The sequence below is a fragment of the Callionymus lyra genome, chromosome 6 (genome assembly GCF_982586985.1).
Source record: "Callionymus lyra chromosome 6, fCalLyr1.hap1.1, whole genome shotgun sequence".
Taxonomy (NCBI): Eukaryota; Metazoa; Chordata; class Actinopteri; order Syngnathiformes; family Callionymidae; genus Callionymus; species Callionymus lyra.
The window spans coordinates 20,233,910-20,247,060 of record NC_141823.1 but is presented as its reverse complement, the minus strand read 5'-3'; the positions used below and the strand labels follow the sequence as shown (position 1 = coordinate 20,247,060).

Sequence of the window (13,151 nt, the reverse complement as noted above, 5' to 3'; positions counted from 1 at the left end):
CGCAAACAAAAAACTCTTCTTCGTGTTTGATGGCGGTTGGCCAAATACGTTGAGGCGCATTACCGCCACCAACTGGTATGGAGTTGTGCATGTTACTGACATTAATCTTGATTGTAAAAAAACAACTACTCTTTATTCTACTGTAAATCTAAATGAACATTTGCTTTTTGCCGTTGTATTTTTTTAATTTTTTTTATAACAATATCATCCAAATATAAATACTCTACAGCCTCTACAGCCCCATAATCTAAAAAATGTGTAACAATTCAGGAACATTTTTTATATATAATCAATCCTAAAACTAGAATGTATTGTACTATGCTTTAATATTTTTCTGCAAATATCGTTTGCTTTCTATAAAAAATGTACCTTTCATTTGTGATTCTCTCCATTACTTTGCAAATGTTTTATTATAGGAACAATCGCTCGTGAATTATTGGATTTATGTTGTTTTGTTTAAGGGAATTAACGTTCCTTTGCATATCTGTCATAACTTTACACTCTGCCAAACTTTGTTATACAGACCCGGCAGAACTTTTGTTTATAATTCACCGAGTTGATTTATCATAGAGTATCATATTTGACTTGTCATCTCAGATTTCCCAAGGGCATTTTTTTTAAATAATACATTTACCTGGTTATTATAAATGTTATTTCTTAAAAATATCAGATAGTGGACACCTCCTGTTGTTGTGGGTCTTTTATTTTGCTGAGGTCAGTGGTTGATTCTATAACCGTCGTTTAGACAGACTTGACGTTATTGCCATCAAATCTTTAACTATTCACATCATTATTAACAAACTTCAGACATGTCTCTTGAATGCATATTTTCTGGGATTAAAATATTCCTGTTCAGTCTATCATTCCACTCAAGCATCTGCATCAAGATATTTCTCCAGCAAGTCCTGCTTTCCTCAAGTCTTTTATTCACAAGTTCAACACCACAGTTACTACATTTAGCCTGAATATTTCCCCCACATTCCTCATACCTATGTTCACCACCACACTTTGCACACCTTTGTTTCTCACCGCTGTCGCTATTTGACCCCCGGATAGGAGGAGGAACAATAGCCAGACTGGGAAACTCACAACCTAATTTAATTAAACATAACACTTTTTATTTTTATTAAACACATTTGATTGTTTTTAAAAAGTCCATCATTTTCAAGGCCATCTCGATGTCTACAATCTTTTAACTCAACTTCCCACACAGGGCTTATGGTCTCAGATAAAAGGACGTGTCTTCTATTAAAAACATACTTTTTTTCCTTGTTTTTGTTCTTTTTCTGGTGAATTTTCTCCAACTCTAAAGCAAAGCATGAAATAAATTAGACAGGAAGAAATTAAAAAACAAAAAAACACCACACTTAATTAAGTGAGTACAAAATAGCACAATAACATTATTTGAAATAGTTTTTCTTTTATATACATTTCATTTACATATATATCTCAAAATAAAATTGTTCAAAAACACTTTCCATTCCGAGGGGTAAGAAAAGTTCAAGGAGATCAAAAGATAGGAGAAAAACAGAATTTTTTGTTTACTTTAACAAGTTATATTTCAATTGATCTTACCATGGCGTACAAAACAAAACCAATATACTTGTGAAACATGTATACAAGATTAGTATTATGGTTATTCACTAACTTTATAAGGGCCACGTTCATACAGTCAAATGGCTGAAAGTGGCTCCTCCCCTTTCTGTCTACTGTTCATTTTCCATCTTATTATCCAAATCCTTATAAGTCTACTCATGCATATCTCTATCACTGTCTTTATCTACCACCTGTGATGTCCCTCATCTACTTACCATCAATGTTTATTTCATAATTCAATTAAACAGAAGGTTTTATAGTTTTACACTTGATCCCCAGATCCTGCTGAGAAGACTGAGGGATGAAGTGGGACTGTCTGGGTCTGTGTTAGAATGGTTCTCATCATACATTTCTTGGCGCAGTTTTAGTGTATCTGCCAATCAAATGAGGTCTGAATCAGCGGATCTGTTGTGTGGAGTCCCTCAAGGTCCTGTTTAGGTCCTTTATTATTTTTGCTGTACTTGATTCCCCTCGGTAAAATCATTCAGAGATTTCCAGATGTTTCTAACCACATTTTTGCTGATGACATCCAGCTCTACTGCTCTTTTGATCCAACTGAGCCCCAGAGGCTGAACAGCTTAGTAAATTGTTTGTTAGAAATCAAACAATGGCTGAGTGAAAACACTTTGCAGCTTAATGTGGACAAAACTGAAACTCTGTTTATTGCTCCTGATGATAAGGTTCCAGGGTTGAGTCAGTATTTGGGGTGACTTAGGTCAGTCTGTCAAACTGAGCCTGAGAAACCTGGGTGTTGTATTTGACAAAGACATGTCTCTAGTTCTACACTGTAGAAAACTGACCAGAAACTGTTTCCTTCAACTGAAAAATGTTGTCACAACACGCTCTGGAGCTTGTAATCCATGCGCTTGTGTCTTCTCGTGTAACAGTTTATTTTCGTGTCTAAACAAGAAGAATCCACTATGGTTCCTCGCACACGGTTCAGGACCAGAGGAGAGAAATCCTTCCAGGCTGTTGCTCCTAAGCTTTGGAACGATCTTCCTCTCCCTCTGTGTTTGATGATCTACTGACTCCTTCAAGAAACATCTTAAGACATTCTTATTTGTGCAGGATTTTAAACCCTGATTTTCTGAGACTCCTGTGTTTGTCTTATGTGTCTTAACCTTTTAAAGTATATATTTTAACTGTGTATTGTTTTTGATTGTTAAAGCGCTTTGTGACCCTGGTCTAGAAAGATCTTTACAAATTACCTTTACTTTACTTTACTTACTTATAAATCCTATATATATCAATCATTATTGTGAATATTATATATTTATCACAAATTGTCACATTTTTAATCTAAATTCATCATTGATTTGCAGATTTGATCATATTTATAGATGTTTATAATACTCTATAAGCTATTCAAACAAGCTCTTGCAGTTTTAAATATGACACATACAGTTGTGTTGATTATTGTGTGAGTTAAATGTGAGATAAATGTTATGAAATTCTAATGTCTGTAACATCAATTTGATGCTTAGAAAGGATTCAGTGCCCGAGTGAACAAGAAGACACTGACGATTAAGTCCATCATGGAGAAGAGCCCAGACGTCCTCCTGAAGATAAGGACAGCCCATCACAGACGCTCCACACGGACCTTCACGCTGCCTTCTCTCTTCAGTCTGGATGAGTCCAGCGAGCCGCTCTGAGCCAAGTGGGAAAATATTTGCACTGGAAATTGGAACATCTCATCATCTGACGACAGGAGGATTTTCACAAGCGAGTGTGTCCAGTACATCCTCGTAAAGACTGAAAAAGAACTAATGGTTGTTGAGGAACTTGAGGAATCCATCATGTTGTCTCTGTGGCTGTTTAGCTGTTTGGCTCTGGTCAACTTCAGGAAAGCTACGGCTCTGGTAAGTCCTTCGGCATTTTCCATTTACTAGGTGTTTGATCATGAAGATCATTTTCATTTTTAAGGCAAAGAAAGTAGAGTTAATATGTTTGGAAACTGGAACAATTGCAAAAATGATAAGTGATAATAAGTAATCAAACAAAAAAATAATAATAACTTTTACTTTTTTTAGTCTTTTAAATGTTAAACCTTTACAAAAATGCACATTTATTATATATATAAGTACATTTTATTCAAACTAAGTAAAATATTTATGTTTTTTTAAACATACCGGTAATCAATATTTCTATTTCGAAAGTTGCCTAATAACGCACAAAAACGCACAATAATTAGATAATAATTTAAATAAAAGTTCCTAACAGCAAACCAAGTATTGATAAAATTCTGAAAAACAACTCAACGTTGATCAATATGTTATATGTATTTATGAAGAATATTCTCAAGAGCAATATTTGTGTTAGCTAATAAACTATTTCTACAACCTAATGTTTATTTTAGATAATTATATGCATGACCTCTTTTCTTCTGTTTTTATTTTTTTAACTATAGTATTTTAGGCTTTGTTTTTAAACGTATGTTATTGATCGCTTCATTGGAAATTGAATTTGGGATTTAAATACTACTGAAGGCTGAATCAATCCACTCAGATCTTGAGGAATGAAATTAAACTTATGATAATATTTAACGTGATTTAATGTTTACATCTTCTACTTTGTTATTATTTGACCTAAAATGATGTTAATTTATCAATATAGTAACACATTTAACTTCTATTATTGTTTAAGATTTTCTCAAAATCATAATATATACAGTATATAATAACATTTTTATGTTATAGTTTATTAATTTCCCCAATTTGTTATGAGGTCAGGAAAATGTTGTTTGTATATTGTTTTTCTTTTTTAACATTATTGTTACTATATTAATTGTAAGAACTCACTTTTTAGAACTTTTCATAATATTTCTGGTTCTTCTGGTATTTACTCATATTTAAAAGGGTAGTTACTTGGTCAAATAAAGGTGGAGTTACACGACAAGCTGTCCACCTCTTATTTAAATAACCAAACATGTTCACAACTTCCTCACTTAGAGACATTCAGTATCAGAAGAGTCTTCTTCACCGTCATCCCCCCTTTCACCTACTGATGCCAGACCCCCCGTCATCCCCCTTTTTTCATCGACCTCAGGCAGACTTACAACCCGGCTGCTCACTCAACCTGAAAATCACTGCGACCTGAAGACCACAACCACAAATTGAATCGTGACACAAAGGCTGTGAGACGCGCACGACTAATTAATGCTGTCCTCACAAACACATTGTTGTCTCTGGAAGTAATCAGATGTCCACCTAAAGAATCCATCTCCATCCACGACGACCACTCCTAGAGGTCAATTCCACAAACAGAAGGATGTCAGTGAAGCGACTTAAACAAACATGAAGGAACCTCTTTGAAAGTTGCAGCAGATGTTTTAGATAATTGATATTGAATCGCCTGCAACAAAATGATTCCCTTGCATGTCTTTGACTGGTTAACTGAGTTATAACTGCTGTCCTTTGTTGACCAAACAAACCGGATTGGAAACTAAATGAACTCATCCGACCTGAGCCTTCATCACATGAAGACGACAGGTTTCAAAAATGGATTCTTGATTATAACTTCTGTTTTTAAGGCACACTCTGTGCACAATAAGTAAAATAACAAGACAATAAGAACCAGGGGTTTGCGATACACGTTGAATCTGGTTGGATAAAGTACAAAAAACAACTAAAATCAGCACATTTCACAGTGTTAAATCAGTATTGTGTACTGAGGGGGCAGACCTCTGCCAAGCAGCTCATTCCCCCCCAAACTGTGATTTTCATGTTATTGCACAACATTTTACTTAAATAAACAGTATATGATTAAGTTTACATTTATGATATATTTATTTATGATACATTTGTACAAGTTTATATAAGTAATAACCTCTTTACCAGACAAAGTGTGGCCCAGGGGCCACATGCAGCCATTGATTACATAGAAATGTTGCTAAAAACGCAACAGTCTTGCTGTTTATAATTTATAACCTTTCAGAACTATTTTAGATAAATAAAAATTGTTGGTTACACTTAATAATGGGGGACACATATTTACAACAATAAGATACTTATTCACATAGGTATTAGCAGCAAACAAGCCATTTATTAACCGTTATATACAGTACTCACACACACATCTTGTTCATTGTTTATATATTCTACTCTAAATAGTATGATATCAAGGAGTTACTCTGAACTACACCTCAATTACTGATCATTGACAGGAGATAAGGTAGTTGTTAAAGATGATCTTCGCTGAAAACAAACTCTCTATTGTAAGTACCATGAGATACCCAAGGCGGCAAAAATATACTAGTATTAACAGCATCCTAATTACTGAAAAAGTAGTATTTGTAATTGAGTATATGTTCCCTATTTAAAGTGGCAGCATGTTCATACTTTTGAAACCTTTTTATTTACAAACCTTTGACAGTTATAACCTGCAAATGTTTTACACTATTCAGTCTTTTTGTACTGGTCAAAACACTTATCTACAAGTATTACCAGCATCCCCAACTACCTTTCAAATACTTTATTTTAGTGATTAGGATGCTATTAATACTAGTATATTTTTAAGTATTATGAATAGTGAATTGCATTTTTTTTCATTGTACTTAGGTACTTGGGTAAATATAGAGAAGTTAATTATCACCAAAGTTAATCTTTATTTACTTATTAATTTCCTGTTAATAAACAGTAATTAAGGAGTAGTTCAGCGTGAATACTTTAATATGATACTACTAAGGGAAGAATAAATTCAAAATGAACAAGGTGTGAGTTAGAACTTAGTCAGAGTTACTTACTCAGAGTTATGTTTTAGGACTTAACCTTATATGTTTTCTTGTTGTGTTGCCATTTTGATGATAATTGATTCTCACTGTCCTTCAAAATATACATATATCTGTAACATTCGTATGTTATAAAGTGGATCTATATCACATATTAATTGGTTATATCATTAATTTGTATAAAAAAACAAAATTCTAAACTTTCCCATCATAGTCTTCTGGCTTGACGGCCCCCCTGACAGATTAAATAATTATGTGGCCCCTAAGAAAATATTTAGACCCCCCTAGCTATATACTTTTAAAGGATGGCGACGACTTAAGAAAGACAAGTGTGTGTAATCTGTCAGCGCTCTCTCCGACACGCCCTCCTCTTTGGACTCACTGCTAGTTCTGCAGCTCTGTTGTGAAAAGCTCACCTGAACACAAAGCGACTTGTGTTCGTGAGCTCTCACCGACATGTCCCGGGTCTGGAGGCCGCGGCCCCCCTGTGGCTGGTCCACCGGGGGAGGGGGTGGGGTCGAGGCACTTGGCGTAAGATCATCACATATCGCACACTCACACAAGTATTTCACAACACCCTGAGACCCCAAATCAGACCTTCAGAACTTTTCAGAATTGACAAGTTGTCCTGCTAGACAGAGGCTGACGACGAAGGTGGTCCAGTTATCGGGGTTTTTTCTTCAGGTGATGCTTATGATATTGATATTATTACTGTTATTATAAAGAAGCCACCCCATAAAAACATATATGTAGAGTTGACATTAAAAGAAATTTACACCCAAAAAGGCTTTTTACATTTTCCTTTTAAAAGCAATCGTTAAAGTTAAATATTCAAATGTATTTTATGTTTATGATATATATAATAGTTATGTTGTTGTAAGGCAGGTGTGTCCAAAGTGTAGACTGGGGGTATTTTGCTACCCCTTAACTGATTTCATGCGGCACCCAGTCTCTGTTATTAACTGATACCAGGCAGAGAATGTAAAATATTTCTAATTTTTACATTTTTTAATCGTTTTGCAGGATGTATTGAAGTTAATTTTCATGGTAGTATAGAAGGAAAATGCATTTTATTATATGGCATTGCTGGACTTGGGAGCTGAAACCAGCAAGATAGGGCAAGAGGTAAATAAAAAACGAAATTAATGTTAAAAAACAATACAAACAAATACAAGCTTTTTATTACAACATTTCATTAGTTAATTAAAAACAACACAACGTGCAGCTGCCAAGTGTTGTTGCTCATTTGTTGAAAACTGAAAACATTTTCTCTGTCTGTTTGGGAGTTTCCTTTTTTTTAAGTTCAGGATTTGGGTTTTCATTTACACGCATTTAAAGATGCTGTTTTATTTCAATATTTCTTAATAATAGTAGATTTTTAAAAATGAGGACATTACAAACGAGATTCAAAGAGGCTCTTCAAATTTATGTTTTCTTTATTTATTGGCACATAATGTTATGCGAAGTATTCTTGAAAAACAAATACGTTTTCATCTTATAATTATTTCAGAACCCCAGTATCTGTGGTCATTCAATTCTTTTCTCTCCGCACAGGTGGACTCTGATGATGTCATCACGCGAGATGAGCAGATCTACGTCTTGATCGGAGCTCACGCCAAATGTGAGAAAGTCATTCAGGCTCAGATGTCCATGGTTCAAGGTTTGTGCTCCGTTGACTCGAGGGACAATAGAAATCTCCGTCTGAAGTCATTCCCTTTCTGATATCAAATCTATACACAATTCGATGTATTACACAGAGATAAACAATACGGGCTGTAATCGTTTGATGCGTGATGTTTTTCAATCTGATTAAAACAAACAAAACAATCTAATATCCTGCTGTAGTGTCGTAGGTCTACACCTGGACAATAGCAAGAGCATCTCATATCCCACTCTGACGTAGAAATGTCTCGATAAGCTGCCATAATGGACCATTCGGGGACGAGGAAAGCCCAAGACAGACGTCAGAGAAAAACGTGACAATAGAAACATTTCCTGATTGAAGCTGTATGGGCTTTTATCTTCGGACCAAAGGAGCAGATAGCAGTGATGCCCTCGGCTCCTCTATTCATGTGTTGATGACAACTTCAGTCTTCTTTTGTCTTGATGTGATCTCAGGGGTTTGAATGATCGCTCTGAGTTCAGTTTTATTTGTATCCAAAAAGCAAATATTGATCATCATTTCATTTTTATTAGACGTTTTTATGCGTCAATTTTTGTTTGTTGCTTGACCACCTTCTAGGTCAGGGGTTAGCAATTACATTCCCACGGGGGCCACATTGTATACTGTAGCTGTTATGAGGGGCCGTCAAGCCAAAAGAAGGAAGGGTACAAAAAAAACCTTTTATATGATGGGCAGATTTTAAGATAAATATATAAATACAAGGACACAAGCTTAGGTTTTAATTTAATTGTACATACAGTATATATATTTTTTTCATTTTATTTTTAAGATTCTATAAAAAAAAACTAGCATTTAAAATAAAATACATGAAATGCAAAACAAGAGCTATTATGCTACACTTTTATTTCATTAGTTTAATTAATTATTATTTTATATTCATTTTTATATAAAATACTATAAAAAAGCAAACAAAATTAAATAAATTACAATAAGACCTGTGACATATAAATGGTGTAATATTTAATTTTACATACATTTTATTTACAAAATATCATAGAAAAGCACTAAAAGAAAAAAGAAATTCAAACAAAATCTTTAGGAAAACATATGTAGGGGTGAACTAGTAGTAGTATTGATGGATAATGGTTTTGAAACATTTCTAAATGTATTATTTTAAGTTTAGATCTGTTGCAGCGGAATGGTTGCCCGGTCCTGTTTTTTTTATTGCTTACGTGATGGGTTTACAACTCTGGCAATACAAATCTGGTTCTAAATCTGGTTCTGTATCTTGAAACCTAATATTTGACCATGTTTTTGAGAAATATCATATCCAAAAATGTACATTTTGATTCATTTCAGAAGGCGATTGTGTGCCGGAGTGGGACGGGATCATCTGCTGGCCTCGGAGCAGAGCGGGTCAGCTGGTCTCGGTTCTGTGTCCGGACTACATCTACGACTTCAACCACAGAGGTGAGTGTTGCAAAATGTCAATGTGTCGAGGGCGACGTCTGACGGGTGCGATGTGGACCAGGTCTGGCCTACAGACTGTGTGACGCGGCAGGAAACTGGGAGCAGGTTCCCGTCATCAACCGAACGTGGGCCAACTACAGCGAGTGCACCACCTACCTGACCTCCAGAAACAGGAACCAGGAGGAGGTGGGTTAAATGTGTGGAGATAAACAAACATTGATAAAAAATGGTTTTGTTCCGAAGGTGTTCAGGAGACTCCACCTCATGTACACCATCGGCTACTCCGTCTCTCTGGCTTCTCTGCTGGTGGCCGTTTCCATCCTCTGCTACTTCAAGTGAGCAGTGGATTCATCAAGATAGACATTTTAAATTGATCACAAATCATATTTTCCAGGCGACTTCACTGCACGCGGAACTACATCCACGTTCACCTTTTCACCTCCTTCATCTGCCGAGCCGTCAGCATATTCGTGAAGGACGCCGTCCTGCACGCCGTCTCTGTGGAGCGAGCCAGTGAGCCGCTGCCGGGGCTGAAGCCACACATGGTGATGTCGTGCTTCCCAGGAGTTCATCACTTCAATGAACCTCTATTTACACTGGAGAGATTTTATTTTACTTCAATAAAAGCAATGTTTATTACTATGGAGATACATAAACTTGATAAATACATTGCAGAGTGACAACATTTTGATTGTAATCATCCAAATAAATTAATAATGTCAGCTAGCATTGTTTTCAACATCTTAGCTAGCAATATATTTTCAAAATAATATGCAAAAAATAAAATAAATTAAATGGACATTATTAATAGACAGCAGTTGTTTTTTTTTATACAAAAAAGCAATTGTTTTATTTGTTCAGGCGTTTCCTGTGTTGTTCTCAGTATTATCTTGATCATTAAAGTATATACTTTTTTGAGTATTGTTTTGATTGTTTAAACGCTTTGTGACCCTGGTCTGGAAAAGCGCTATACAAATAAATATTACTTACTTACTTACTTACTTACTTGTTTGATTTGTAAGAATCACTAAAAGTGACTGTACTATCATTATTATTTAAATTGCTTTTTGTTACTTTTCATTTAACTTTTCATTTTTTATTTGTTGTTGGACTTTCTTTTACAAGTACAAAAAAAAGCCGAAACACATAACCCGCAATTGTTGTAGTACAAATATGCGCCAATAAAAACAAATATATGTATCATAACAATAAAAATCTATATTTTTATAAGAAAATATATATTTTTAAACGATATATATATAATTACACATAAAATATAATGACATTTGAAGTGCTTATGTTCAAGGATAATTCAATTTCAGACTTAAATTATTAAGTTATTTTATAAACAAGTTTTGTATACATTTTGAAAAATGAATGAAAGACTGGAAAACAAAGACACCAGTTTATAAAATAACCCAAATACTATTTAAGGCTGCAGAGCATTTTGTATAAGAGATGATTGAGGAAACTGGTTCGAGTGCCTCAGTGACGGTAAGAATATTTATTTCCCCTCAGCATGGATGTAAAGTCGGGGTCACACTCTTCCTCTACTTCCTCGCCACCAATCATTACTGGATCCTGGTGGAGGGCTTGTACCTGCACAGCCTCATCTTCATGGCCTTCCTCTCGGACAAGAACTACCTGTGGGCTCTGACCATCATCGGCTGGGGTGAGCGGCTCGACCCGCACATTTGACCTTCACCCTTAATCCAAGTCTTGTGTCTCAGGAGTTCCTGCTGTGTTTGTGTCCATCTGGGTCAGCGCTCGAGCTTCTCTGGCAGACACCGAGTGAGTCTCAAGAATGTAGAAACACTGAGTCAAAACCTTGACTCGATCCTCTTCTGAGCAGGTGTTGGGACATCAGTGCCGGGAAACTCAAGTGGATCTATCAAGTCCCCATCTTGGCAGCCATTCTTGTAAGGAAAAGGTATTTTACTCTTTCACGGGAACTAAGAATATTGGACGTTTGATGGCGACTCTTCTCGAGCACCAGGTCAACTTCCTTCTCTTCGTCAACATCATTCGTGTTCTGGCGTCTAAACTGTGGGAGACCAACACCGGGAAGCTGGACCCTCGGCAGCAGTACAGGTGCAGAGCAAAGAGAGGATGCTAGACGCTTGAACGTTTCTAACCTTGTTTCCTTATAGGAAGCTGCTGAAGTCCACGCTGGTGCTCATGCCATTATTCGGGGTTCACTACATGGTGTTCATGGCTCTGCCCTACACGGAGGTCACAGGTTTGCTCTGGCAGGTGCAGATGCACTACGAGATGTTCTTCAACTCCTCACAGGTCACGACTCTCTTTTCAACGTATCGTCTTGTTTCAGTTTTACTGATGAATATTTGATTTCGTTGCTGGTTTAACTGGGATCTGATCTGATCTCTCGTGCTCTTCCAGGGTTTCTTTGTTGCTTTTATCTACTGCTTCTGCAACGGAGAGGTAATTACTGATGAGATCAATCATTTCTTTCAACTGTGAGATACAAGTTCTAAGGTTAATATTTACATTTCATGCCATGTGTAAAGTGGTAGAAAGGTTATAGTTTAGGTTAGTAAAAGTGGCATCATGGATTCATCCAGACACACAAACATAAAGTTTGATTGTTTAGGTGTATGTGGTTGTTTGTCATTGTGTTTCCAAAGGTGGACTAGCAACCTTTCCAGGGTGTCTACATCAATGTGGTTGGACTCCTACAACCACCAACTGGAAATATAGTTTAAAAGCCTCAATAATTAAATGATGATGACATATCGTGATTCAGAACATTTAATATTACATGTAAAAATAATCACTAAATTGTATTCAAGGTTATTTTTCTGGATAAACTTACAAAAGGAAAGGACAGGATAATAACCTTATTTAGCTTTCATTTATTTCTACAGTCAACAGTTTTTTTTTTAAATATACATATATATATATATATATATATATATATATATATATATATATATATATATATATATATATAAATAAATTATTCTAAAAAATATATAAAAAGAGAAGATTTTTCTTTATAAAATCATTATTTTACCAGAATGTTGATCACTGGTTGAACAGCATTAAATTGTGTTAACATGGAGTAAAAACAATAAATCTATACACACTTGGTATCATCTATATCAAAGTGAATAAAGATAATTATAGTAACTATTATAGTTTTACCTACAAGGTACTGTACATACATTTTTGATCATTATTATTTTAAGCTGTATTTTAAAAATAATGTCCAACATGAGCATGTTTTACATTTCTTACACTTTATCTTAAATATAAAGATGTTCAGATTTTAATTAAAGTTTAAAATTCTCCATGACATTTCCGTCTCTCTTCCCCTCTCTGGTGAAGGTGCAGGCGGAGGTGAAGAAGGCCTGGTTACGCCGGAGTCTCGCTCTGGATCTGAAACAAAAGGCCAGGATCACCAGCAGTGGCGGCGGCGGCAGCTGCTACTACGGCGGCATGATGTCACACACCACCATCCACAGCGTCAGCCAGTCTGCAGCCAACCCCAGAGCCCTGACCTTCACCGCGCCAGGCTCCGGAGTCAGGCCCCCGAGAAACAACCCGACTCATCGCCACGGCGCTCCGAGCGGGCTCAGATCCGAGAACGATGCTTCGGACTCGGAAGTGTATCTCAGGCCCGGCTGGAGTAACAAAGGTGAAGAGCCAGCAGGACAAACCCCGGGAGAGGATAATGCTGACTCAGAGCCGGGACAGCTGGAGACAATCTTTTGA

At 36.0% G+C, this 13,151-nt stretch overlaps 1 protein-coding gene across 1 annotated transcript; it reads left to right on the top strand.

Annotated features, from left to right (window-relative positions):
• Positions 1 to 6,778: 6,778 nt before the first annotated feature.
• On the top strand, positions 6,779 to 13,151 carry pth3r (parathyroid hormone 3 receptor). Its single transcript, XM_087793209.1, has 13 exons — positions 6,779 to 6,833; positions 7,833 to 7,982; positions 9,306 to 9,416; positions 9,478 to 9,602; positions 9,660 to 9,751; positions 9,811 to 9,961; positions 10,935 to 11,088; positions 11,147 to 11,207; positions 11,269 to 11,335; positions 11,413 to 11,507; positions 11,567 to 11,708; positions 11,817 to 11,858; positions 12,765 to 13,151. The coding sequence occupies exons 1-13, from the start codon at positions 6,779 to 6,781 to the stop codon at positions 13,149 to 13,151; spliced, it is 1,632 nt and encodes a 543-aa protein (XP_087649335.1).

What these genes read in the sequence shown, in the direction of transcription:
- pth3r (XM_087793209.1), top strand. Translation starts at nt 6,779, where the DNA reads ATGTCCCGGGTCTGGAGGCCGCGGCCCCCCTGTGGCTGGTCCACCGGG. An exon ending in TCCATCCTCTGCTACTTCAA is followed by an intron (nt 9,752 to 9,810) that starts GTGAGCAGTGGA and finishes CATATTTTCCAG; the next exon opens with GCGACTTCACTGCACGCGGA. An exon ending in GCTTCTCTGGCAGACACCGA is followed by an intron (nt 11,208 to 11,268) that starts GTGAGTCTCAAG and finishes TCTTCTGAGCAG; the next exon opens with GTGTTGGGACATCAGTGCCG.